Raw genomic sequence first — 27,440 nt, 5'->3', positions numbered from 1 at the left:
GGAAGGAAAGGATGGAAGCCAATGAAGGAGGCAAGGAAGGAAGCCAGGCGAGGAGGCAAGGAAGGAAGGAAATTAGACATGGAACAAAGGAAGGAAAGGAAGCCAGGCAAGGAGAAAAGGAAGTACCCCCCCCCCCCCCCCACACACACTCTATACTCTCTCTGTGTCTCCAGCCCCGACTGGCAGGAGCAAACTGACCTCATTAATACATCTCACTCCCGATAACGTTATACATATGTACGTACACTGAAAAAAGTGAAACAACTGTGTCATTCATGTAAAGTGCATTTTTAATTTGGTCTCATCTAAAATCATGGTTTCCGGTTTAAACAAGTTGTTTTCACTTTCCCTAAAAGCAAATAGAACTCCCCATAGACTAAATTAAAAGCAATAGTTTAGGTAAAAGTCGTATTTTCACTTTAGACCAGAGGTTTACATGTCACGTGACCACCACGTGACCATATGAAGTCGCATCTGGTCTGCGTTCTGATGTCCGCCATTACCTCGCTTCGCCTGAGCTTCGCCTGAAGTGAAAACCGTCAAGGCAACTCAAAAACAAGGTAATAATTCTAAATTGTGTTGTTTTAAAGGGAACATGTGTTTTCCATGTATATTCATTGTTAATGGCAGAATGTAAAACTGTCTATATTTTGTGCGTGTTCGCTAGAGTAACGTAACATTGGCTGATGTAAGTTAACGTTAGCCAACGCTAGCTCGCTCGTTACGAAAATCATAGTTTAGGAGCTGTTTGCCTGCTACTGGGCATCCACAGCCCACATGGTTACAGAGCCACAGCAATCGCTCTGCTCTCCTGTGTTTTCCAAGCATATTGATTGTTAGTGGCAGAATGTACAACTGTTTATATTTCGCACGTTTTCGCTAACGGTGCTGTTAGCTAACGTACCGTGAGCTAACGGTACCGTTAGCGAACACGCACTAACGGTACCTTTTAGCTAACGTACCGTGAGCTTTTATAGGGAACATGTGTTTGCCATGCATAGGTATTGTTAGTGGCGTTATGGACAACTGTCTATATATTTCGCACGTGTTCGCTAACGTAACGTAATGTTGGCTAACGTTACGTTAGCTAACGCTAGCTCGCTGGTAACCACATGGCTTCAGCCGGCATCGAAGCTCTGCCGTGATGCGCGCACACGGGTTCCCCGCCTAAGGCCTGCGTTGGGAAGAAAAAAAGTTAGGCGCCCACATTTTCTCTATGCAGGAAAAACCCTGGTGTCTGTAGTGACAATTATGGATCGTGCCATCTGTCACAAAAGTTATTTCTCTTTCCTTTGTGTTTACAGGTCTACTGCTGTGTCCCGTAACAGTCCGAAATTGTAACCATATTGCTGAATTCGGTAAGTCCCAATATGACAACTGTGAACATTTTCATGTATTTTTAAATGGGAACGATAAACCCAAAATATAATTGCAGCACTTCAGAGAATACCTTGAATTTACCACAAATGTATACTTACGAATGTAGTCTGTAATTTCAAACATTTACACAAATTGTAATGTAGTGGACATTACATTTTAATGGCAGGTTCATTTTACATTTCTATTTTTGCAATATTTATTTATTATCATATTTGTAGAATTTTAAACACAAATAACTTGCAGTCAAAACAAATATCAAGAAGTTACCCACCCAATGTAATGTGAATAGATTTCACCAAACAATAAACAAATACATTAAATGTTAAGTCATTTACTATAGTTGTATATATCCTTAAAACAATATTTAAAATACTAAAGTTAAAAGATGATCATTGCATGACTGAATTGTAGATAATCATGCAATACAGGAAATCACTGTTTCTTTTTGTTTCAAACTGTAGAAACCTTTTTGCCTTTTCCATCTTTTGAATTATTGAACAGTATGTGAAGATGTTCAGGATGGTGTGATCAGACTAATAACAATAACTCTAGTCAAACTACATAGTTGGTGGACAGTGCCTCATCTCGCTGAAGAGATACATTCATGCATAAGGTTGTATATTAATGAATTTGTGAATATGAATTGGATGTTATGGCCAATGTTGTGACACTAATATTACTGTTTTTATCCTTTTTTTTAATAGATCCCTTTGGATGGGCTGACATGGCAGGGAAAAGGCCAGCCAAGTTGCTAGTTATCCTGAATTCTGATGACACCAGGAAGCTAATTCTGCCTGATGGGATTCCAGAGACAATGGAGCAGCTATTGAATGAAGTCAGGAAACAGTGTGAGTTAAATGGAACTTTTAGACTGCAGTACAAAGACAGAGACTTTGGAGATGCACTCGTGAACTTGACATCTACTGCAGAACTTGAGGATTTGACAACTGTCAAGGTCATCCCAATAACTGATGATTGCAGCGAAGGATTTGATATCACTGCCTCTAATGAGTCGATGTGTACCCAATCAGATGACACAGAGCTCCTGTCCTCACCCTCCAGCACCGTCTCTACAAGAACTCAGTTGTGGCCAAGAGTGTTTCCAATACCAACATTCTCTTACGAAACTGAATTACAGTTAGAAACAGGAAATGCAGTGCATAGGTCAAACATGACAAGATTGTCAATGAGTTTTAAATTAAAGTCAGATATCCTGGAAAAAGTAGCTGAAGAGATGTTTCAGTACAAAGCCTACCCAACAGATGCTGACTTCAGTGACGTGGCCCAAGCACTAATCAAGAAGCACCCATGCCTCTCTGAGACTGGTTCGTTCAACGGTTGCTATGGGTGGAAGCAGCGCCTGAAAACTAAAATGGGCAACTACCGTACTCAGCTGAAGGGCATCGGGTGTTCTGAACTGCTTGTAAATCCAAAAGCCAAAGCCCCAGGAGATGCATTGCCAGCAAAGAATGTCAAGAAACCTATAAGAGGAGAGGCCAACCACATTCCTGACATTCCTACTGGAGAGACCTCAGACAAATTGGAAAATGAGAGACTGTCACTTTTAAGTGAGGTGAAGAAGAGAAACAATCGTACAGTGATAAAGTCGAAAATGGACAAGACTTTTTCAGTGCGAAGACAAGAAATTGTGGAAAAGGAATTGGGAGTGGAAGAGTTGAAAGAGAGATGGCCTGCATTGTTCTCAGTGGATGAGGTATGTGACTTTTTCTATAAGTCAGTGGTGGCTTGTAAAGTAAACAATATTTTCTTCTATTAAAAGAAACCTACTCAAAAACTCACAACACATCTGCAATGCATCACGTAATGTTTTATACCATTTGCATGTGCTTTTTTTTTTTTAAAGATCAATGCTGAATTTACAAGAATTACAACTGTGCCACTTCAACCGCGCTTCCTCGCTGCCTTGGACAAGCACTACAGCAGACTGATGGAGATCATTAAAAAAAGGGGAGGAGTTATCGGAGAGAAAACCCGGAACATACTGAAAGTTCTTGATCACGTATGTACTTGCTTTGTTTACGACTTTGGAGTCGGAGATTACCTGTTGATCGATGCACTACCTTAATCGTTTTAGTTTCAAAGGTCTTTTAAATGGTTTGCTCAAAGTGTGTGTACATTAGGGTCTTGCAAAAAGTGCAATATTGCTATTGACCATCCGACCGCATGTCAAGTGAGTGTGGCACATTTCATTTTTATTTAATGTATTTTTTTCATTATCGAGAGTTGGAAAAAAAATCAAAGTCTGAATCTCATTTCCCTTCTGTGTTCTGCATTTAACAATAATTAGGTATTTAATTCCTATTAAAACGGTCATCTTTGTCATTTAAAAGCCAACAATGTACCTAATACAAGTACCTAAAATAGTTTATTTACATAGCACTTAAATCTGGATCTTCTGAGTAATATCAAATAAAAACAATAATTCTGCATTTTCACTATTGAGTCGATAATCAGGGAAAATTCCTTAATCGCAACAGCCCTAAATCACGATTACTGTAACTCCAAGTGCCCATTTTATGCATTGTATAGTGTTGCGTCTACAGTGAATTGTTCAAATTGGACAGCATCATTTTGCATTTTTATAATTTTGTGTGTTTGTGCTTTCACCTAGAGCCTTTAGGTGAATCTAAAAAGAGTGTCTGCTTAAGTGCCTGATTGTGTACCTTGGGGAAGATGGGGACAACCTTATCAAGGACTATCTGGTAAGTAGTTTTGCTTTAATTACATACATTTCAAACAAAAGAAAACATTAAATTAGGGCTGGGCGGTATACCGGTTTTAATTTCCCGTATGATATGAATTTTTCATAGCTGTAACAACTGCTGTCGCTCTTAACAGGCAGCAAAATATATTGTTCACCGCCGAGGACACAGCGGTCGGAGCTGTGGTACATCAGAAACTGGTTTCATCAGAATAACTTTTTTAATAAGTGTTTTGTCTTTTATCAGGTTGTTCAGAAGGATGAAGCTTGGTCCCAGCTTCAGAAGTGCAAAATGGCAGTGTTTGTCTTCAGGGAGGAGGAGGATTGCCTCCAGCCGCCACACGACATTGGAGTTGTGATCGATGGTGAGGTCCTTAATGGTTTGCAATCAGTAGCGCATGCATGTGCCATGTTGCTTGGGCTCATTTATGCTCTAAACTTGAGCTATCCAAGTGAACTCAAACACACTTTTGATGCTCTGCAAAAAATCTTCATGGAGATAGAAGCCAAAAAGATGACCCGGCGAGTGTGCACTCTGAGTCTTAAACTCTAAATATTGTTGTGCATCTTATGCACAAAGGGTTTATCCCTTGTTAGCACTTTATAATAAGTGCACACTATTTAGCATTAGTATAGCAATGACAAACAATGAATTCATCATTTATAAAGCATTATTCCAACATGAATACTCATTAGTAACTCATTCATAAACACAGTTCTAAATGTTTCATTAAGCTTGGGTTTTATACTTTATGAATGATAGATTCCCCATTTGTAAATGAAGTATTCAGGACTTTTATATGATTGATAAGATACTTTGTAAAGTGTTAGGAAATGATACACAATACTTAATTTACAAATGGGGAATCCATCATTTATAAAGTATAAAACACAAGCTTATTAATCAAGAATGAAACATTTATAACTGTGTTTGGGAATGAGTTACTAATGAGTATTCATGTTGGAACAATGTTTTATAAATGATGAATTCAGTGTTTATTCATGCTTTACTAATGCTAAATAGTGTGTATAATAAAGTACTACCCTTCTTTGTTATTATAGTCTCTCATGTTAAAGGACGGATGTAAAAAAACACAGTAATGGCGTTCAAATTGTCATGTTTAAACGGAGCCATATTGTAATCGTATTGTTCATGTTAAGATTTATGTAGATCTTTTGAAGTATATATTTTTGTTATAGTTTAAACTAAATTAGACACTGATTGTAACAATGTTTTATATTCTAGCATATTTTGCGTTTGTTTATGGTAAACCTTTTAAGTTGTATAAAAGCAACATGAAAATGTATATTCTTCTACATTAAGCAACTTTTTTCCTTTGGACTGAATTAAATATATTATTAATTGCAATGTACTAAAACCAAAATGTAATTTACGATTAATAAAATGACCTGTAACAAATTAGTGTTTCAATTAGTTAAGTCCAAAGTAAAAACGGTGCTTGTATGTAGAAAATATATATTTTTTCTTTTTTCTTTTTTCAAATTGAAAAATAAAGTTGTTTTAATGTAAAACAAACAAACATGGTTTATGGTCTTTATAATTACTTACTTTATATTTAATCAACATTTTAGGTTTCAACCAAATCAAATATATCATTTGAGAGAAACTAATACATTTGCTTGTAACAAATTAGAGTGTTTTAATTACTTTTGTGGAAAGTAAAATCTTTGCTTTCATGTAATCCAAAGTAAAATAATTGTCTTTATAATACATATAACTTTTAATTTGTATGAATGTAATTTTTTTACTTTATATTTAATCAACATTTTAGGTTTCAACCAAATCAAATATATCATTTGAGAGAAACTAATACATTTGCTTGTAACAAAATTAGAGTGTTTTATTTACTTTTGTGTAAAGTAAAATCTTTGCTTTTATGTAATAGAAAATATGAGGTTTTTCCAAATTAAAAAATTAAGTTGTACCAAAGAAAAATAATTGTCTTTATAATATATAAAACTTTTAATTTGTATGAATGTAATTTTTTTACTTCATATTTAATCAAAATTTCCGGTTTCAACCAAATCAAAAATATAATTTGAGAAAAACTAATAAATTAGCTTTTAACAAATTAGAGTGATATTTTTAGGTTAGTCCAAAGAATCATTTTTTTCAGTGTATATAATATACCGTAAAGTTTCAAAATCGCCATTAAAGTTTCAATCGGACTCTAAAAATTGTGTGTATATACAGTTCAGATTATGGCAATATTTCCTCAGACCAAGTTAAAAAATTTATTGATTTGTTTAATACCCTACTAGTATACTTTTTCATGATATTCTAATATTTAGAAATAGGATATTTTTTTATTTCAGTTGATTTGTAATGAATCCAGAATGGCATTACAGAAAATAAAGAACTTTATCACAATATTCTAATTTTCTGAGACAGTCCTGTATATACACACAATTGTTAGAGTCCGTGAGTCAGCTCAACTTCACTCTGAGGGGAACTTCCTGTCTGAGGTTTTGAGCTCAAACAGGAAACAGGTCTGTGAATTAGCTGAAGCTAATGCTAGCTGTGACGGTATCCTGTGTAACCTTCAGCCAGAGGTCAGTCCCTGTGGTTTGGTTTCTACCGGTTTGACTGTGACACATTTATATGGTTCATATTCTTTATACGATCAAACTAGATGTAAAACAATCAGATAGTTTGAACTCAACGTGGAGCAAATGTCGTGAGTGTATTTAGTCTTTATAGAACAGTGGACTCACCTGTCAGAGACGGTTGTTGTTGTTGTTGTTGTTGTTGTTGTTGTTGTTTAAAAGCTTCTGGATCCAGTTGAATGATTCTTCAGAGAAACAGAGAGACGTGTCTCGCTGTCTCTGCCTCTCTTTACTTCAGGAAGCGACCTTTAGACTCTTATCTCAGTGTCCATCCTCCTCCCAGTGGAGGTCATCAGAACCTGAACTGAAGGAGTCCTAAAACTGTGACGCGTGTTCCTATTGATTACATTGTCTGTAATATTGTAGCAGTTTATGAATGTATGAGTAAATATATTCAGCTTTGTTGTAGAATTACACTTTCTATTTTTATTTAGACTTTATTTAGCGGAAGAAGTGGGAGGAGTTTCTCATGATATAAAGGAACAGTTAATGATTCAGTTGATCATAAACATTCATCATCAACGTGTGAATGTGCTCGTCAGTGTTGGTGTAATACTCAGACTGGACGCTAGAGGGCGCACAGGACGCGTCAGGTGTGTTGCTTCACTTTGAACTTCACTTTGTGCAGAAACTGCAGAGGCATGCTGGGAAAATTCTAATCATTCATTCAAACTACTGTGTAAAAATACTGAAACGCAAGTATACACGATATTATTCCTACACTTACATTGGGGTTGTCTATATATATGAGATAATAATAATAACAACTCGTATTATTATTATAATCTCATATATAGACAAACTCAATATAAGTGTAGGAATACTATTGTGTATTCTTGTGTTTCAGTATTTGTACACAGTAGTTTGAATCATGGGACAAGTGGAAGTAAATGTTAAAACAAATAAGTACGTGACTGTGAAAGGGTTAATAATGAACAAGTGTTTTCCTAATTGTCTCGAAAGTAGTTAGTAAGTGAATAAAAGCTCCTCCTCCTCCTCCTCCTCCGCGGAGGCTCTGACCGGTCGGTGGACTCAGTGTTCCGGTGATGCCTCCATGGAGCTGCTCCTCTGACACGCCACCGGAGAGCTTGTGGAAGCTGGTCGCGCATAAAGATGGAGGAGAACTGATTCGTCGTGTTGGCAGATTTAAATCGAGATTCTCTTTTTCACAACTTTTTGGGCCGATTATCAGAAGATGGATCGATCGTTCTGGAAAACGCGTGAGTTCGATTTCACGGGTTAGCCCGACCGCGCGCGATGCTGCTCCCGCTGCTGTGCGCGTGGCTGTGCAGCGAGGCCGCGGCGACTCAGCTCCACCGGCACACACCGGAGACCACGTTCAGTCCTCATCGCGGGGCCACCGCCGCGGACGGGAACGCGCAGAGCCGGAGATGGCGCACAGTCACCGGGGAGGACAATGGAGGCACGCGCGGCGCGAGCGCGCAGTCCTCGTGGCTGGATTCTGTCGACCCGGCATCCTCCGACCTGCTCGGGACGCAGATGCCCCGGCGCGCCGCGCGTAAAAGCGACGCGCCAAACGGAGCGCGGCGCGCCCGACAGCTGCTGTCCGGAGAGGGAGCTTTACGCGCGGATGTGAACCAGGCCGGGAGCGGTGGATGCCGCCCGGGAGACGCGCTCAGGCGCGCGTGTCGCCTCGGGAGGAGCGGGCGCGGCCGGCGGCGCAGGAGGAAGCGCAACGACGGAGCCGCCGTGGCGCAGGGGCAGGAGGCCGGACCCGCCTTCGGACTCACCAACGGCAGCGACTACGAGGAGGAGGACCCGCCGCCGGACGCCACGCCGCTCGCGCCGCTGAACCCGCGCACCACCCGACGGAAGCGGCTGCACAACCCGTTCTACCCGCTCACCGCGGGCGCGGTCGGCGCTTACGCGGTCGCCATCGCCGCCGCCGTCCTCTTCGGCGTGGGCGTCATCGGGAACGTGTCCGTCATGTGCATCGTGTGCCACAACTACGACATGAGGAGCGTCTCCAACTCGCTGCTGGCCAACCTCGCGCTCTGGGACTTCGTCGTCATCTTCTTCTGCCTGCCGCTCGTGGTGTTCCGCGAGCTCACCGGGGACTGGCTGCTCGGGGACTTCTCGTGCAGGATCATCCCGTACCTGGAGGTGAGAGCGGGGACCCGGAAGTGTGTGTGTGTGTGTGTGTGTGTGTGTGATGTTCAGATGCAGCAGGTGTTTGGAAGTTTGTGATCAGATGTTTCGATGAAGAAAATAAGCCCATTTTAAGCATAAATTAACACGTTTTATGCCACAACAAAACAAAACTCAGATGATATAGAATATAGTTTAATACCCGACAGCCGAAAGGTTGAAGGTATTAATAAGTCCTCAATGCAGCTGATCAGCTCACCTGAAGGTCATCAGGAGACAGTGAGTCCTCACACACACACACACACACACACACACACACACACACACACACACACACACACACACACACACACACACACACACACACACACACACACACACACGTGTTTGTCATTTAATAATTTGAACACTAACATTTAAATCTGAATACAATAAAACACTGTGTACAGTAAATCCTTAATATATATGTTACCCTTTTTATTATCTTCAGGTATATCTAAGGTGCATATGTATTTCATGTTTCTTTAACCTTGAATCTGATTCTCTCTTTTTATTTTAATGTTTCGTTCGGGAATTTAAATAATGTAACTTTGACATTTTAAGACCCGCCGACTGTGAAACAGTTTGAACATCAAAACAAGATTGTACCTAAATTATTTTTTAGAGACTCGATGATGGAAGATAATATTTCCAGGTCTGGTTCTTCAGACTAAATCCGGGTTTAACCGTCTTTAATCTGACGACGGCAGCTGGTCATGTGACATCCTGTGACATCCATGTGACTCCTCTGGTTGTATAGAAGTCTATGCTTCATTTGCTGAAGCTGCATTCTCTCTCCTAACCACCAGGGGGCGACTCCTCTGGTTGTATAGAAGTCTATGCTTCACGTGTTAAAGCTGCATTCTCTCTCCTGACCACCAGGGGGCGACTCCTCTGGTTGTATAGAAGTCAACGCTTCATGTGCTAAAGCTGCATTCTCTCTCCTGACCACCAGGGGGCGACTCCTCTGGTTGTATAGAAGTCTATGCTTCACGTGTTGAAGCTGCATTCTCTCTCCTGACCACCAGGGGGCGACTCCTCTGGTTGTATAGAAGTCTATGCTTCACGTGTTGAAGCTGCATTCTCTCTCCTGACCACCAGGGGGCGACTCCTCTGGTTGTATAGAAGTCTATGCTTCACGTGTTGAAGCTGCATTCTCTCTCCTGACCACCAGGGGGCGACTCCTCTGGTTGTATAGAAGTCAACGCTTCATGTGCTAAAGCTGCATTCTCTCTCCTGACCACCAGGGGGCGACTCCTCTGGAGCGTTGATGGATTATCTTCTCGTTGACCTCCATGACTTCTTGATGTTGACACAGCAGCTGTTCTACTGCATCTCTTCAAATAATCTTTTTAAAATAATTTATTTTATGTTAATATTTGACCTTTTTCTCAAAAGTATGACTTTAATCTCATAATGACTATTTAATCTCATTATTATAATCACTATATAAGGTTAATAATGACGATTATTAGTCATAATATTATCACTATTTTTGTGAGATAATTTCATCTTTAATCTCATGAAGACGGTTTACAATAAATTCTGTTTTTTTATGACATAAAGTCGAAAAGTTCACGTTAAGTCAAGCAGTTCCCCCCCTCCCCACCAGGTGGCGTCTCTGGGGGTCACGACCTTCACACTCTGCGCCCTGTGCATCGACCGCTTCCGCGCCGCCGCCGACGTGCGTCTGTACCACGAGATGATGGAGAACTGGGCGTCGACCGCGGCCAAGCTGGCCATCATCTGGGCCGGCGCTCTGCTGCTGGCGCTGCCCGAGCTGCTGATCCGCCAGCTGGAGAGCGAGGGCGGCGGCCCGGCGGCGGCGCCGTGCGAGCGCTGCGTGGTCCGCATCTCCACCGACCTCCCGGACACGCTGTACGTGCTCGGCCTCACGTACGACGGCGCCCGCCTCTGGTGGCACTTCGGCTGCTACTTCTGCCTCCCGACGCTCTTCACCATCGGCAGCTCGCTGGTCACGGTGCGCAAGATCCGGAGCGGCGCCCGCGGCGGCGCCGGCCGCGAGCAGATCCGTCTGGAGAGCCGGATGAACTGCGCCGTGGTGGCGCTGGCCATCCTCTACGGCTTCTGCATCATCCCGGAGAACATCTGCAACGTGGTGGGCGCCTACATGGCGGCCGCCGTCCCCCGGAGGACGCTGGACGTACTGCAGCTGATCAGCCAGATGTTCCTCTTCTGCAAGTCGGCGGCGGCGCCGGTGCTGCTGTTCTGCCTGAGCCGGCCGTTCAGCGGCGCGCTGATGGACTGCTGCTGCTGCTGCTGCGGCGAGAGCGGCGCGGCGCGGCGAGAGCGGCGCGGCGTCCCCGTCGCCGGGGGCGACGACGACGACGAGTCCGCCGCCGCCGAGCTGGAGCTGTCGCCCTTCAGCACCATCAGCAGGGAGGCGTCCGCCTCCTGCGCGGCGACACACTGTTGAGGTCAAAAGAGGTCAAAGGTCAGCCGCGTCGGGGGGGCGGAGGCGTGTCTACTGACGGACGCCGTGAACACGGGAGGTTTCAGCTCACAGCTTTGAAGCGTTCGGTTATTTTGAGTCCCTTCTGGTTGTCGTGACGACGTGACGAGGAAGAGAGGACATCTTTAAATGGCGATGCTGTAGTTCAGGGGTCGGTAAGTTCTTCCATTGAAATAGACAATACGCATTTCAAAAACATTCCAATCTGAAATGTTGTCCTCCATATATCTACATTCATACATTTACTTTAGACTTTTTTTTTGCACGTTCAGTTAACTTGTTGCTAAGTGCTAAGCTAATTTATTTAAGAAAATACATCACTTTAAAACCAGGAAAAGAAGAGACTCTTAGATATTAATGTTATATATATTTATTATATATAAATATATATTTCTATATGTTTATATATATATTTATATATAAATACAGTATATATATATGTATAAATACAGTATATATACTGTAAATATACAGTAGATATATATAATATATACTGTATATATATATATTATATATTTATGCATATATACAGTATATATATACTGTATATATACATATACTGTATATATATATACACAGTATATATACATAAATATATTATATATATATACAGTTTATATGTATATACAGTATAAATACAGTATATATATACATACAGTATATATATACACAGTATATATATAATATATATTTATGTATATATATACTGTATATATACATAAATATATATTATTTATATATATATATATTTAAATATATTGAATAATGGCCGTTCATGCTGCTCTTTTATAAATGTGACCGAGTCACTGTTGTTGTTGTTGTTGTTTTTTTAGCTACATGAAAGTGTCACTTTAAATGTTGTTATAAATATGTTGCGTTTAGAGACAGAAACCGAACCACTTTAAATGTAAAATAAAATGTGTGAAACAAGTTGAAGTCTTTGTGTTTCATGACATATTATATATATATATATATATATATGAATATAAATAATTTTAAAATTAAGAAGCGTTAAATATGGATCACAATAAAGTTAAAGCCGTTCCAGGTCCACAACACTAACTGTACATCCATCTAACTGTAGTGAAGTTGCTCATATGATGTTGATGTACACTACCGCTCAAAAGTTCGGTGTTTTCCATGAAAACTCACTTTTATTTATCAAATGAAATACAAAATTACTATAAAATATATTCAAGACATTGACGAGGTTATAAATAATGATTTTTAGAGTAAATATTAATGTTGTTCTTCTTGTGGCTCAAAGGAAGGCCAGATTTCTAGCTTCAGCAGCAGCATAACTGTTTTCAGCTGCGCTCATCAAAAGGGTTTAAAGTGTGTTCTACCCCTCCGCTAGTCTTCTAAGGCGATAACAGAATGTACCATTACAACCCTGGAGATGGGCCTCTACACACCTCTGGAGAGACTTCATTACACACCAGAGAATAGTCATCGACACATTAACTATGGAGAGAGTATTTATGATTAAATGTGATCTTCATTGATAAAATAGTGCTTTGAAAAATAAGGACATTTCTACGTGACCCCAAACTTTTAAGAAGTAGTGTAGATTCAAAAATATTGCAAAAAAAATATTTACCTTGAACTGTTTTTTATAGTTGAAAATTAAATTTTTTGTATGATTGAATTCAAGTAAGGCAAGAAAAGTTGAACGTTTCTTATATATAAATAAATATGAAAGTTGTGAAGGGAACTTTTAATTTGAGGTTTCATTGATACAAAAGACAATAAAATACATTAAATTACACTAAAAGCCAATAAAATACATTAAATTACAATAAAAGACAATCGAATACATTAAAATACAATAAAAGACCAGTCTTCTGAGCAGAGTCCCGGTGTGAATAACACGTCAAGCAGCAGAACCACTAAACTATATTTATTTGGGGCCAGTTGTCGAGGAAAAGAGTCAACGTCCTCACTGTCCTCATGATGAAAAGATAAGTTTGTTGTTGTTGTTGTTGTTTCTGCGTCACACTGGCCACAGACAGCTGCTCTTCCTCTCGTCATCGCCGCCGCCATGCAGCCGGGAGGACACAGCGGAGCATTGTCCTGGACTCGGCGCTCTTATTGTGAAAGAGTCGTCTCTGATGGTCTCTGGTCTGAGCCCGGTGCAGTGCTAAACGGGGTAAAGGGGCTAAAGAGGCTAAACGGGGTTAAAGGGGGTAAACAAGGTTTAATTCAATTCAACTCAGTTTATTTGTAGAGCCCAATTTAACAAATAACATTTGTCCCAGAGTGCTTTACAATCTGTACACATAGACATCCCTGACCTTTGACCTCACATCGGATCAGGAAAAACTCCCAAATAATCCTTCAGGGGGAAAAAGGGAAGAAACCTTCAGGAGAGAAACAGAGGAGGATCCCTCTCCAGGATGGTTAAGGGGCTAAAGAGGCTAAACGGGGTAAAGGGGCTAAAGAGGCTAAGGAGCTAAAGGGGCTAAACGGGGGAAAGAGGCTAAGGAGCTAAAGGGGCTAAGCAGGAAGGAGCTAAACGGGGTAAAGGGGCTAAAGAGGCTAAGGAGCTAAAGGGGCTAAACGGGGTAAAGGGGCTAAAGAGGCTAAGAAGCTAAACGGGGTAAAGGGGCTAAAGAGGCTAAGGAGCTAAAGGGGCTAAAGGGGCTAAGGAGCTAAAGGGGCTAAACGGGGTAAAGGGGCTAAGGAGCTAAAGGGGCTAAGCAGGGTAAAGGGCTAAGGAGCTAAACAGGGTAAAGGGCTAAGGAGCTAAAGGGCTACGGGTAAAGGGCTAAGGAGCTAAAGGGCTAAACGGGGTAAAGGGGCTAAGGAGCTAAAGGGGCTAAACGGGGTAAAGGGGCTAAGGAGCTAAACGGGGTAAAGGGGCTAAGGAGCTAAAGGGGCTAAACGGGGTAAAGGGGCTAAGGAGCTAAAGGGGCTAAACGGGGTAAAGGGGCTAAGGAGCTAAACAGGGTAAAGGGGCTAAGGAGCTAAAGGGGCTAACGGTTTGAGGGTGAAGCCCTCCAGTTCTTCCGGTGATCAGCTGTGAGCGCCAGCAGCAGCCATGTTGGTTGTTGACGTTCGTGATGACGGCCTCGTGGTTCTGATGGACTCATCAGAAGCTTCAGAACGAGAGTTTGGACCACGTTGTTATAAATAATTTCATTTAAAATGTCGTAAACTTTTCCTCTGATTCGTCGCCGTGGTAACGACACGACGTCCTCCTCTCATCACCAAGCTGAACCTCAGCCGCTCCAGTAATTAGACCGGCCCATTCATCCAGGAACAATGGGGCGATGGGCAACCTGAGGCTCCCTGACCTCCCAAAGGCTCCATGGGCCGCTTTCTGGGACGAGACGGACGACCTGGGCGGGCTGGGATCGCTGCCCTCTGATTGGTGGACGGGAGCCAGGCTGCCACGGCAACCGAGGCGTTTGTGCTGGATGGTGCGGAGTCAACTTATATATATTTTAATTTATAAAACAGGGCGGAGCTATCTGCCAAGAAGCCGTGTTTATAGCTGTATGTGTTACTGATCACAAGAAGCACACTTATATAGACTTCTATACAACCAGAGGAGTCGCCCCCTGGTGGTCAGGAGAGAGAATGCAGCTTTAACATGAAGCATAGACTTCTATACAACCAGAGGAGTCGCCCCCTGGTGGTCAGGAGAGAGAATGCAGCTTTGACACATGAAGCATAGACTTCTATACAACCAGAGGAGCCCCCTGGTGGTCAGGAGAGAGAATGCAGCTTTAGCACATGAAGCATATACTTCTATACAACCAGAGGAGCCCCCTGGTGGTCAGTAGAGAGAATGCAGCTTTAGCACATGAAGCATAGACTTCTATACAACCAGAGGAGTTTAAGTGACTGCACCGTAAATATTCTCCTCTAAAACAAACACCATCACCAGCCTGTGAAAGCGGCATCGGGCCAGAACATTCATTTGTGCTTCACCCCTCCGAGAGAGATCAGGGGTCAAAGGTTAAGGATAATTATGAGGAGCAATGTGATTGGAGAAAAGGGTCTGAGAGGCCGGTCCGCCCCGTCGTCACCATGAAAGAGTCTCTGTTTGAGTCGGCATCCGTAATGGGTCAGACCACCGCCCGGCTGTTAGTCGCTGGGAGCATATTTATAATGAAGTTTCCTCCTGGAACATGGGGCCACATGGGGGGGAGGGGCCTGAACCCCCTCACTGAGGAATCCGTCTGGGCAGCGGGGCGTTCAGCCACAGCCGGTGACCTAGAAATGTTTCTGCAAGCCCCAACAAAGGAGGAGGATCAGGACAATAAAGCTCTTATTCACCACCACCACCACCACCAGCCACAGAGCAGATTAAACTGGGAGGGGGACCAGGCTGAGCCCAGCTGGGCCGGACTGGACCAGGCCGCCAGAGCAGGGGGGGGGGGGGCTCTGCTCCCCCAGGAAGAGCTTCAGTGAACACTCGGCTGGTGTGATGGAACTCAACACGGAGGCTTAACAGAGTCTCTGGAACGCCAACAGTTTATATATATATTCCTATAATATCTGTGGTGTAGTTGGTAGTAGATTGGTTCACTCCGTTCATTATCTATCACCACATATCAGTCGCCCCCTGGTGGTCAGGAGAGAGAATGCAGCTTTAACACATGAAGCATAGACTTCTATACAACCAGAGGAGTCACCCCCTGGTGGTCAGGAGAGAGAATGCAGATTCAACACATGAAGCATAGACTTCTATACAACCAGAGGAGTCACCCCCTGGTGGTCAGGAGAGCGAATGCAGATTCAACACATGAAGCATAGACTTCTATACAACCAGAGGAGTCACCCCCTGGTGGTCAGGAGAGAGAATGCAGCTTTAACACATGAAGCATAGACTTCTATACAACCAGAGGAGTCACCCCCTGATGGTCAGGAGAGAGAATGCAGCTTTAACACATGAAGCATAGACTTCTATATAACCAGAGGAGTCGCCTCCTGGTGGTCAGTAGGGAGAATGCAGCTTCTTGTACTTTAACTGAAGTATTTCTATGCAATGTAGTATTGGTACTTCAACTCAAGTACAAGTCGAAGTACAACACATTAGAATACGTCTCCCACCTGTCATAAAGTACCTGAGGCCACCGTGGACCCAAAGGCCGGAGTCCATTACCACGGAATCTTCTTCCACCATGACTTGTCGCTGAGGGCCGTCAACAAAAACACAAGTTGACTGTTTCCACGGCGCACAACGAGGCCGGCTGTTCCTCAGAGCGGCTCAGATTCCGGATTCTTCCGGTGGATCGGCCGATGATGACGAGCCTGAATATGGATGAGAGGAACAAATGTGTTATGAGACATACAACATCACTGTGCTCTGGAACTCAGTCAGCTCATGCGACCGAACAAAGAGCGTGTCTCTGTGTCTCAGTGTCTGTGTTTTGGTGTCTCGGTGTAAATAAAAAAAATGAACGTCCTGTGTAGATCCATGTGGTGCAGTGTGGAGGGACGCAGCTCTGGCTCCCCCTACAGGACAAAACCATGCAGCTCAGTCTATTGCAGCCAGTAAATAAGTGCATTTATTCTAAAGGCCGACACTAAAACAAAAAATAAATAAATGAGTATTTCCCATTCAACTTCAAAAATGTACTTTGCAAGTGAAGATTATAAAAATGTAAATCAACTCACCCTTTGGTGATGCTCCATCATATCTTAAGGAGCTTGTAGTACCATATTGCTCCACTAGAGAGAACTATAGTCTTATGGTGCGTTCACACCAAAAGCGAAACTCTTTTTTCGCTCGACCGAATCCCATGAAAAGTCAACGTACGTAGCGTGTGGCTGCGATAGACGCAATATTTTTCCGGGCGGCGCGTTTGGGGAGACGCGATGTGGGCGATGCGTTTTCAGCGGCGCAACTTTCACCCCGAGTTGAAATATTTCAACTTTAAGGCGTCATCTCGCAACTCGGGCCAATCGGCTCTCGAGTTCCGCTCTCGTAGCTGGAAGCGGAAGTCTTCCAGACGTAACAGTGACTTCATCGGTGAAAGTGACCGAGCTGAGTGAGCCTACGGGTGATGTCATCAACCCAAACATGAGGGCGTTAGTGTGTGAGACGTCCACAACAAGTATAAAGCAGAACTAGTGGTTATTATTCTGGTGGATGAAGGAGATGATAACGGTCTTTACGGAGATGCGACACGGAGATAAGCCCCGCCCCTCGCGGAGCGTCTCGACGCTCATGGTGAGAACACGGTGAACGGTCCAGCGAGTAAACTCACGCGTTTCGCTTTTGGTGTGAACGCACCTTTATAGTCAGGGCTGAATCAGGTAGAAACCATGTGGTTTCAGACACTCTCACTGGAAGTCACCGACATGAAACTACCGACGCACAATGATTTGAACTTATTTTGCACTTCAATAGAATAAACTAATCATGTCACCCTGTTAAGTTCAATAAAAACCATTGCCATAGTTAGCCATAGTTCCCAGTGCTGTTAAACATCAACACTATGGAGAAAGCTCTTGAGCAACACTTTAGTCGGCCATTTTGTTAGCATTGACGCCACGTGGACTTGTCGTCTTCATACATCCTCGCTCATACATACGAGATGATTTCTTAAAAATTATGAATTTGACTGCATTGAAAACTGTCTTAAACAATAGAAAGGCACCAATAGAGTCTAGCTATGCATCACGTTCATACGGAGGATCCATTTCACTGAACTTTGATCTTAAGGGGAGGGACAACAATCCAGTCAGTTGAACATTTTCTTATGAGTCTCGATTTGAGGCCGATGCAGAATGAATCGAGCCAAAAGAGAGCGGACATCTTTTCAAAGTTGCGGTGGCTTTAATACAAAGCTGCGTCTTTTGCGTTTGCCTTGACCTCTGGAGGAGGGGCTGCAGTACAACGAGTGCATTTTAGAATAAAAAAAACACTTTAAATATGTAATGGCACCCGGCTTCCTCTCCAGATGCCGCTGCTCCTCCATCTGTGGTCCGTCTGTGCTGCCCTCTAGTGGCCGTCTGTCTGTACAGCATTTCCACCTTCCTGATTTTGCATTTCTGCTGCAGCGGGAGGGGGGGGGGGGGGGGGGCAGGACACAAATATCTTCAGCTCGACACTTCCGTGTACCCCCTATTGTTCTAAAGTTCTATGAATTTAACTAAATTCATCTTTAATGGAAAGGCAGATTAAAAAGGGTTAAAAAAAATGACGTACTTCAGACTCTGCACAATTTTTCCCAGCAGGAGGGGGAGGGAGCTGTGAGCGGCTCCATCGGCCACCTCGGGGACAGCCACCTCGAGGACGCCCACCTCGACGGCCAGCCCTCGGAGGGCAGCCTCGGGGACGGCCACCTCGGGGACGGCCACCTCGGGGACGGCCACCTCGGGGACGGCCACCTCGGGGACGGCCACCTCGGGGACGGCCGCCTCGGGGACGGCCGCCTCGGGGACGGCCGCCTCGGGGACGGCCGCCTCCGGGCCGCTGGGACCGCCTCGGGGCCACCTGACGCCACCTCGGGGCCCACCTCGGGGCGGCCACCTCGGGGGCAACCACCTGGGGCAACCACTGGGACGGCCACCTCAGGGACGGCGCCTCAGGGACGGCCGCCTCAGGGACGGCCACCTCAGGGACGGCGTTGTCCACCGAGCCGTCCACCAGCCCCGAGTCGAGCTTCAGGACCGAGCGGCACGTCTTCTCGTCGTAGCAAATGCAGTCGAATCTGCGGTCGAAGTAGTCGACGTCGCGCTGCGAGAGGCTGCCGCTCACGGTCAGCGGGTCTCCGGGGCGCCGCCGGTCGATGCGGTAGCGCCGCGGGTCGAGGTGGAGGTAGACGTCGTCGTCCCAGCGCTTCCTCACGCAGCGACCCCGGCCCTGGCAGAGCGCCTCGCTGCAGAGCCGCGCCGCCGTGGTCAGGTTCAGGATGTACGGGTTCATGACCTCCAGCAGGTGGCTTTGGGCGTCCCAGCAGGAGGCCTGCAGGTTTGTAGGGACAGGAAGTCAAGTTAGCGGGTGTCTAGTTACGTTGAGTGGAGAAGAAGAAAGATGAAGAAGGGGGTACGTTTGACAGAACCAAAGACACACACACACACACAGATTCTCATATATAATACGTAGTGGGGTCATCGCTGCAGAGGAGAGAGAAACGTGTGTGTGTGTGTCTCTGTGTTCATTGTGACACACAGAGGAAGGAAGGAAGGAAGGAAGGGAGAATACAATGAAGCGAAGGGAGGAAGGGAACCAGGTAAGGAGGCAAGGAAGAAAGCCAGGCAAGCAAGGAAGGAAGGAAGGAAAGCCATGGAAGGAAGGTAAGGAGGCAAGGAAGTCGGGCAAGACGACAAGGAAGAAAGGAAAGGAAGCCAGGCACCCACCCTCGCTCTCTCAAACCGGGTACCTTGAGGTTACAGGACGACTCTCCCCATGAGCTTGGTTTGATTTATAACAGATTCTGAAATATAAAAAGAGCCCAATTACTAACTTCTAAAACAGAGTACAATTCTAAAATATTATATAAAAATAGAAAACAAAACATATTGGTCCAAGTTTTACCCGATTGAGTGAAAAAACATCCATACAGACACACACACACACACATATGTATTTTTTCTCTTTTTTCTTCTTAATGTATTCCCAAGTGTATCAGTGGGAACAATGTGTCCTTGATTACTGGTACCTTTAATTTCTAAGTTGTGTTTTTTAGCACATGTAATTTGTCATGAAGTCTTTTAGTTTGGTAGATCAGAGTGAGAGAGTGAGAGAGTGAGAGAGAGAGAGGCTGTGGGGCCGCAGCGTCTTGATTGGAGCGAGTACCTCTTGGCAGTTGGAGCTCGATCCGAACCCCCGGGCCTTCGCTCTGCCTCCGGTCACCAACGCTGCTCCCTCTAATCCTTCCAATGGAAACACGTCTGCAGATTTATTTTCATGCCTCGGAGTGGGAGACTCGTTAGCCCCGATGCAGCACACCTGGGTGAGGCTCGTTAGCCCCGATGCAGCACACCTGGGTGAGGCTCGTTAGCCCCGATGCAGCACACCTGGGTGAGGCTCGTTAGCCCAGATGCAGCACACCTGGGTGAGGCTCGTTAGCCCCGATGCAGCACAACTGGGTGAGGCTCGTTAGCCCCGATGCAGCACACCTGGGTGAGGCTCGTGATGCAGCACAACTGGGTGAGGCTCGTTAGCCCGATGCAGCACACCTGGGTGAGGCTCGTTGCCCGATGCAGCACAACTGGGTGAGGCTCGTTAGCCCCGATGCAGCACACCTGGGTGAGGCTCGTTAGCCCAGATGCAGCACAACTGGGTGAGGCTCGTTAGCCCCGATGCAGCACAACTGGGTGAGGCTCGTTAGCCCCGATGCAGCACACCTGGGTGAGGCTCGTTAGCCCAGATGCAGCACACCTGGGTGAGGCTCGTTAGCCCCGATGCAGCACAACTGGGTGAGGCTCGTTAGCCCCGATGCAGCACACCTGGGTGAGGCTCGTTAGCCCCGATGCAGCACACCTGGGTGAGGCTCGTTAGCCCCGATACAGCACACCTGGGTGAGGCTCGTTAGCCCCGATGCAGCACACCTGGGTGAGGCTCGTTAGACCCGATGCAGCACACCTGGGTGAGGCTCGTTAGCCCCGATGCAGCACACCTGGGTGAGGCTCGTTAGCCCCGGTGCAGCACACCTGGGTGAGGCTCGTTAGCCCTGAGTAATGTTCTGCTGAAAGAACCCCTTCCTCACGGGGAACTGAAGCCTTTCGTTCTCCTCAGAGACAGACTCCACTTGCGCAACAATATAGTTTTAATGAATACATGTTGGTTTAAAGTACGGCTGTGTTGACTGTTCATTTAAAGGATGTATTGACCAATATTCTGCATTGATGCCTCGAGTTATATTTTTATTTGGCGATACCTCTTTACTGTAGATAAAGGGCTCCATTTCTCCACTAATGGACTCATATCTGGCGTATGTCAACGCATTAATATTTAGCTTCCAGGCAATCAGATGAAAGGAATATTTGGTTCAAGTTCAAACATGGAGTTGGAACGCTGTGATTGACAGATGGTTTTAATATCCTGAAGACAATTGTCTTTATACATCCTAGCTCATAAGTACAGGGATAACATACACAAATATTTCTAAATTGTGAATTTGGCTGCATAGAAAACTATCTTAAAACAATTGTCAGGCGCCGATAGATTCTAGTTATGGATCCCGTTCACACGAAGGATCCCTTTTATTCTAAACTCGGGACGTAAGGGATGAGGGACAAACATCCAGTCTTCGTTCTGTACAAAAATGTATTGAAAATGTTCATATAAGTTTTGATTTGAGGCCGATGCAGAATGAACTGAGCCAAAAGAGAGAGGAAATATTTTTTCTAAGTTGCGGTCGCTTTAATACAAAGTTCTGTCTTTTGCGTTGCCTTGGTCTCTAGAGCTACACACACATTCAGCTCCACACTTCAGTGCGCCCGCTATTGTTCTAAAGTTCTGTGAATTGAACTAAATCTATCTTTAATGGAAAGCCGACGACAAACGGGTTGAAAAAGGTCAGCAGTAAAATAAAGTGGGCTGTTAAAACTGCGGATTTGTCCTTCAGGTGTTTAAAACCACACATCCTGAATCCCAAGGATCAGATTTGTGTCGTGAACTTATATCCTCATCACGACATACAGCAGAATTGTCGCCAGCAGGAGGGGGCGGGGCCTGTGAGCGGCTCCATCGGCAGTGTCGACGACGGCCTCGGAGACGGCTTTGAGCATCAGGACCGAGCGGCACGTCTTCTCGTCGTAGCAAATGCAGTCGAATCTGCGGTCGAAGTAGTCGACGTCGCGCTGCGAGAGGCTGCCGCTCACGGTCAGCGGGTCTCCGGGGCGCCGCCGGTCGATGCGGTAGCGCCGCGGGTCGAGGTGGAGGTAGACGTCGTCGTCCCAGTGCTTCCTCACGCAGCGACCCCGGCCCTGGCAGAGCGCCTCGCTGCAGAGCCGCGCCGCCGTGGTCAGGTTCAGGATGTACGGGTTCATGACCTCCAGCAGGTGGCTTTGGGCGTCCCAGCAGGAGGCCTGCAGGTTTGCAGAGACAGGAAGTCAAGTTAGCGGGTGTCTAGTTACGTTGAGTGGAGAAGAAGAAAGATGAAGAAGGGGGTACGTTTCTACCTCGGTGTCGGTGACGTCCATGTCTCCCCAGGAAATGATGCCAGCGGCGCCGAGAGCAGCAGCTTCTCCGATGGTGTTCACGAGATCAAACTGAGGAGCGTCATCAAAAAGAAGCCAACGCATGAAAACCACAAACCTTTTAACAAAGAAATTACTCATGACCCCCTAATTACATCTCTGGACTGGTCTTGTTAGACCTTAGTAGCCTCAATGACCACCATCGTTAGTCACGGAGTTCCACAAGGTTATGTGTTCGGACCACTTTTATTTTCCTTATATATGCTTCCTTTGGGAAATATTATCAGGAAACACTCCAACTATATCTATCGATCAAACCAGAGGCATCCAACCAGCTCACTAAAATTCAAGCATGTCTTAGAGACATAAAACTTGGATGATCTGCAACTTCTTGATGTTAAACTGACGAAACTGAGGTAATTTTACTCGGCCCTGAGCACCTCAGAGTTCAATGATCTGGTGATGTGGTTTCTGTAGATGGCATTGCCCTGGCATCCAACAACACTGTAAAGAATCTCTGTTATCTTTGATCCGGACTTGTCCTTTAACTCCACGTGAAGCAAATCTCAAGGACTGCATTTTTTTATTTATGTAACAATTATAAAATAAGGCACATTTTGTACAAAAAAGATGCCAAAAAACTGGTTCACGTGTTTGTTACTTCTAGACTAGATTAGTGCCATACTACATTTTCGTGTCCTGCCTCAGCACATCAGGACACCCGCCAGCCAATCATTGGTCAGTATTTAACATAGACGTGCATCTCACACACCATAGATTGGCTCGAGAAGGTGATTCAAAAAGGTGCATCTGACCTCTGACATGTAGTCGTCGGTGCTGTCCTTGTAGACGGGCCGGATGTAGGGGTAGATGGGGACGGCGTAGGAGCTGTTGGGGAGCATCGACACCCTCATGGCCTCCTGGATGCGATGCCGGACGTAGTGCCGGGCCTGCTGAGAGTCCCGGAGCGTGAGCTCCAGGTAGATGGAAGGAAAGAGCGCCGTGGACTCCTTCCAGAGCCACAGCAGATTGTCGTTCCGGCCCTTCTCGGTGGCCGGACACTCTCCGGTGAAGCCCTCCATGTCCTGGTTGTAGTCGTAGTTGTAGCAGTCGGGGAAAAGGTAGTAGCCCCAGAGGCGGTTGGGCCTCAGCGCCTTACCGATGCGGATGGAGCGGACAAAGTACCTCCTGGCACCACGGTCAAAGGCGGCCTTCGCCCGGTCCTCCACTTCATCCTCCATCATAAGCGGGTACTTTGCCTGGACCGTGTCAATGGAAATCTGTCTGTAGATGTCTTTGCTGCCCCAGTTTCGAACCCACTGCGGCCTCCACTCCTCGAAGTCCAGCACGGCGAGGCCCGGCCGGTTGCCCGTGATGTAGAACTCAATGTCGTCCTCGGCGAGGTCGCGGTGCTCCTGCAGGTCCACCAGCTGCGGCAGGCCCTCGTCGTGCATCTCGCCGGTGTCCTCGTCCACGTAGGGGAAGAGGCCGAAGCGGTCGGTGTAGAATATGGAGATGCTCTGGTTGACCGCCGTCTTCAGCGTGCTGCTGATCAAGTGGAAGTGGGAGAGGTCGAGCGGCATGTCGAAGCGGAGGTCGCAGAGCTCCGTCGGGGCGTTCCACATGAACAGGAAATGTTGGCCGGGGCGGAGCGGGGGGTCCGTGCTCGGCATGGCCCGGACGGAGCTCAGCAGGACCAACGTGGCGACGAAGGCGGAGGCCAAACGTTCGCCCTCCGGCGGCTGGAGTCGATTCATTTTGAAGACGGCAAATCTGACTGGTGAGCAAAGGAAACGAGACGTTAGGAGGTAGGAAAGAGTTCAAGAAGTTCTGTTTGTTGGCCATAAAAGAGGGACAAAGATAAAAAGTGAGAGAGTGTAGACTGGATGGCGACGGAAAACGGGGTACTAGAACTAACTGGGACGAGGACGGGAAATGAGGAACCGGGAAAGGGTGAGTCAGCGACATGACAGCCGGAAGCAGGACCGTGGGAGCCGGGAGCAAGAGAGAGGGGGAGCTGGAACCGGCCGGGACGGCAGCAGAACACGAGGAACAGGGACATGGGGAACTAGAAGCGGGAGAGGGAGAACCGAGACGGTGGGAGCAGAATAGGGGGAGCTGGAATCGGCCAGGGCGGCGGCAGAACACCGGCAACCAGGACATGGGAACTAGAGCCGGCCGAGACAGCGAAGGGGCACTGGGAACTAGAGCCGGCAGGAACGGAGACGGGACAGGAGTAACTCTGACCGGCCGGGACTGCAGCTGCAGCACTGAGGCGGCAGCAGGAACCCGCCGGGCACAGGGAAACGGGGCACTGGGTACTGTAACCGGCCAGGGCGCCGGAGAATGTTCACTGGAGAGTGGAGCCAGCGACAGGACACTGGGAGCTGGAACCAGCAATGGAATACCAGGAGCTGAGGTCGGCGGGGGCTGCGAGGCGGCAGCGGGAACTGCCGGGGCTGCCATGGTAGAAAGACCAACGGCCGGTAAACTGGCGGAAAGCCTGGCTGCTGGGGCTGGTAGACGGACGGGTAGCTGGGCTATGGGGACGGGGGCTTAGAGGCGACAGCAGGAACCGGCGGGGATTGCGACTCGGGACCGAGACCAGATGACAGGTCCGCCTCTAAAGCCTCCCAGGTCAGCAGACCGTTGATAAACTGCTCAATCCTGTTGGCTCTAGAGCCGCATGGCGTTGTCCTCTGCTGAGCTCGTTATGGCTGGATTGTTCTGTCACGGGTGGCGAGCGGCAAGAGCTCAAGCGCAGAGGAACAGGACAGGACTCAATGTGAATAATAGAAATGCTCTTTAATGAGGGAAAAGGTTCCAAAAAGCAAACAAGTCCAAAAAGGGGCAGGCAGAGAATCGGAGGTCAGGTCAGGAACATATCCGAGTAGCGCTAGAGAGCTTGGCACAAAACAACACACAAGGCACAAGGAGAACAGAACTACAGACAACTATCCAGCAGGAGACAAGGGAAAGACTGGCACAATATATAAGGGTGGGATCAGGTGTACGATATGAGACAGTAACGAGACGAGAGGCTGAGGGCAGGTGAAGGGAATGAAACAATCAAGGAGACAGGAGTGGCTGAGGGCAGGTGAAGGGAATGAAACAATCAAGGAGAGAGGAGTGGCTGAGGGCAGGTGAAGAGGATGAAACAATCAAGGAGACAGGAGTGGCTGAGGGCAGGTGAAGGGAATGAAACAATCAAGGAGACAGGAGTGGCTGAGGGCAGGTGAAGGGAATGAAACAATCAAGGAGACAGGAATGAAACAATCAAGGAGACAGGAGTGGCTGAGGGCAGGTGATGGGAATGAAACAATCAAGGAGACAGAGGAGACAGAGAAGAAACAGAGGGGATACAGAACAGGGCGTTACAGTGAGAGAGTAAGTGTGAGTGTGTGAGGGAGTGAGAGAGTGTGTGTGTGAGAGAGTGTGTGAGAGAATGTTATATTCGGTACTCTTTTATAGTCTCCGGCTCAATTTCTCCCTCATAACTCATATCTGGCATCAACACATTCATATTTAGCTTCCAGCCAATCAGATCAAAGGAATCGTTGGTTCAAGTTGAAACATGGAGTGTAACGCTGTGATTGATTTATGGTGTTTTAATATCCTGAAGACAATTGACTCACTCTGTAATTGTTGTGAGCGCGCGGCAGCTTATGACCTGAGGGCTCTTATTGTTGTGATGAAGCAACACGACCAGCTGGAAGACGAGCTTCACGTGTTGCTACACTTGTTTTCCTACAGTTACACAAAAAAATCACGTGAGAGGTTTCCAATACATTGATCACAAATACATATTTGTTAATAATTCATATTTATTTACCTTTAAAGTATATAGAAAAATTAGTAAATTATAAATATTTTTCAAAATGTTCAACTTTTACTTTTGATATTAATTAATTCATATTTATTTACCTTAAAACATTTTTTTAATTATTATTATTTATATTATTATTTAAAATGTTCAACTTTCGATTTTGAGATTAATTAATATGTATTTACCTTTAAAATGTAAATTATAAATTATAAATATGTTTTTCAAAATGTTAAACTTTTCCTTTTGATATTAATTAATTCATATTTTTTTGTTTGTTTATTATTTGAATATATATACTATATATATACTATATATATATTTTTAATTCTTATTACTTTTTAAAAAAGCAACAGGACAGTTCGGTTCATAGCTTAAAATCAATATACATTTAAAAATATCAACGTAATATTCATCTGTGATACGTGTTTGGCATTGTCTGCTAATAACAATGAGGACGCTTTACAGACCCTAAAGATTTACTTCTAATCAAAGTTTAGTTCTTTAAAGGGGAAACCCGTCTCTCGTCTGCACTTCTGAACATTTTCACGAGTTTATCGGTCCACCTGTCTGCTGATTTATGGATTATTCTGCATGGACACACTTCTCAGCGATAAGCCTGCCGACCTCACGGCACACTGGGAGCTCCGCTGTCTTTTTTACGAGGCTTGTAACCGGAGTGTCTCTGTCTCCAGGCAGCTTACGCTTTTACGATTTCTGTAAAACGGCCCAATGAAATGACACGAGAAAATAAAACGTCGGTAAACCTCTTGAACCCGAGAGAGAGAGAGACGCTTAAATGGAGACGTCCGTTATCGAAGCCACCAACCTGCTCTTGGGGCTCCGGCTCCTCTCACGTTGGGGGAAGTGATTTCCTGTCGCTCTCCTCCGGGACTCTCAATAGTTCCTCTTTAAATAAGCTGTTGCAGGAGCTTACATTACAAGCAGAAACCTGTTAGCGCAGAAAGCGCCCGAGGTGCCCCCCCCCCCCACCCATCCCCCTGAGATCCGAGGACGCTCCGGGGACGAGGACACGCTGTGGACATCCAAGGCCTCTTGTCGGGACACGCAGAGAATGCTGAGAGAGCTTTTTAAAACTTGGTCAGAAATGTAACTGAGCTGGGGATCGACTCATCGGGGGGGACGATCAACAGCCTCTT

At 45.7% G+C, this 27,440-nt stretch overlaps 3 protein-coding genes across 6 annotated transcripts; 2 read left to right on the top strand and 1 right to left on the bottom strand.

Moving 5' to 3' along the window:
- The first annotated feature begins 255 nt into the window (after positions 1 to 255).
- LOC130195558 (uncharacterized) lies at positions 256 to 3,841 on the top strand. Of its 3 annotated transcripts, none has more exons than XR_008832086.1 (4): positions 256 to 560; positions 1,305 to 1,358; positions 2,085 to 2,228; positions 3,245 to 3,841. XR_008832086.1 is itself a non-coding variant. In XM_056417152.1 (4 exons), the coding sequence occupies exons 3-4, from the start codon at positions 2,105 to 2,107 to the stop codon at positions 3,464 to 3,466; spliced, it is 1,212 nt and encodes a 403-aa protein (XP_056273127.1). In that variant the 5' UTR covers positions 256 to 560; positions 1,305 to 1,358; positions 2,085 to 2,104; the 3' UTR covers positions 3,467 to 3,841. The 3 variants fall into 3 exon arrangements, 1 of the variants encoding a protein (XP_056273127.1); XM_056417152.1 differs by having other exon boundaries at positions 2,085 to 3,094; XR_008832085.1 differs by lacking the exon at positions 2,085 to 2,228.
- A 3,857-nt stretch (positions 3,842 to 7,698) lies between these two features.
- On the top strand, positions 7,699 to 11,692 carry LOC130195746 (prosaposin receptor GPR37-like). Of its 2 annotated transcripts, none has more exons than XM_056417447.1 (2): positions 7,699 to 8,854; positions 10,491 to 11,415. In XM_056417447.1, the coding sequence occupies exons 1-2, from the start codon at positions 7,988 to 7,990 to the stop codon at positions 11,313 to 11,315; spliced, it is 1,692 nt and encodes a 563-aa protein (XP_056273422.1). In that variant the 5' UTR covers positions 7,699 to 7,987; the 3' UTR covers positions 11,316 to 11,415. The 2 variants fall into 2 exon arrangements, with proteins under 2 accessions (XP_056273422.1, XP_056273421.1); XM_056417446.1 differs by having other exon boundaries at positions 7,700 to 8,854; positions 10,472 to 11,692.
- A 9,639-nt stretch (positions 11,693 to 21,331) lies between these two features.
- LOC130195748 (hyaluronidase-5-like) lies at positions 21,332 to 27,120 on the bottom strand. Its single transcript, XM_056417448.1, has 4 exons — positions 27,110 to 27,120; positions 23,273 to 24,234; positions 22,440 to 22,529; positions 21,332 to 22,346 (listed from the first exon to the last, which is right to left on the bottom strand). Exons 2-4 carry the CDS (start codon positions 24,212 to 24,214, stop codon positions 21,936 to 21,938), a joined length of 1,443 nt encoding a protein of 480 aa, XP_056273423.1. The 5' UTR covers positions 24,215 to 24,234; positions 27,110 to 27,120; the 3' UTR covers positions 21,332 to 21,935.
- Positions 27,121 to 27,440: the final 320 nt, after the last annotated feature.

The sequence above is a fragment of the Pseudoliparis swirei genome, chromosome 6, assembly GCF_029220125.1.
Source record: "Pseudoliparis swirei isolate HS2019 ecotype Mariana Trench chromosome 6, NWPU_hadal_v1, whole genome shotgun sequence".
Lineage (NCBI taxonomy): Eukaryota > Metazoa > Chordata > Actinopteri > Perciformes > Liparidae > Pseudoliparis > Pseudoliparis swirei.
This window is presented reverse-complemented; position numbering and strand designations above follow the sequence as displayed.

What these genes read in the sequence shown, in the direction of transcription:
- LOC130195558 (XM_056417152.1), top strand. Translation starts at nt 2,105, where the DNA reads ATGGCAGGGAAAAGGCCAGCCAAGTTGCTAGTTATCCTGAATTCTGAT. An exon ending in CATTGTTCTCAGTGGATGAG is followed by an intron (nt 3,095 to 3,244) that starts GTATGTGACTTT and finishes TTTTTTTTAAAG; the next exon opens with ATCAATGCTGAATTTACAAG.
- LOC130195746 (XM_056417446.1), top strand. Translation starts at nt 7,988, where the DNA reads ATGCTGCTCCCGCTGCTGTGCGCGTGGCTGTGCAGCGAGGCCGCGGCG. An exon ending in GGATCATCCCGTACCTGGAG is followed by an intron (nt 8,855 to 10,471) that starts GTGAGAGCGGGG and finishes TAAGTCAAGCAG; the next exon opens with TTCCCCCCCTCCCCACCAGG.
- LOC130195748 (XM_056417448.1), bottom strand. Translation starts at nt 24,214, where the DNA reads ATGAATCGACTCCAGCCGCCGGAGGGCGAACGTTTGGCCTCCGCCTTC. An exon ending in CCGACGACTACATGTCAGAG is followed by an intron (nt 22,530 to 23,272) that starts GTCAGATGCACC and finishes GACGCTCCTCAG; the next exon opens with TTTGATCTCGTGAACACCAT. An exon ending in TGGACGTCACCGACACCGAG is followed by an intron (nt 22,347 to 22,439) that starts GTAGAAACGTAC and finishes GCAAACCTGCAG; the next exon opens with GCCTCCTGCTGGGACGCCCA.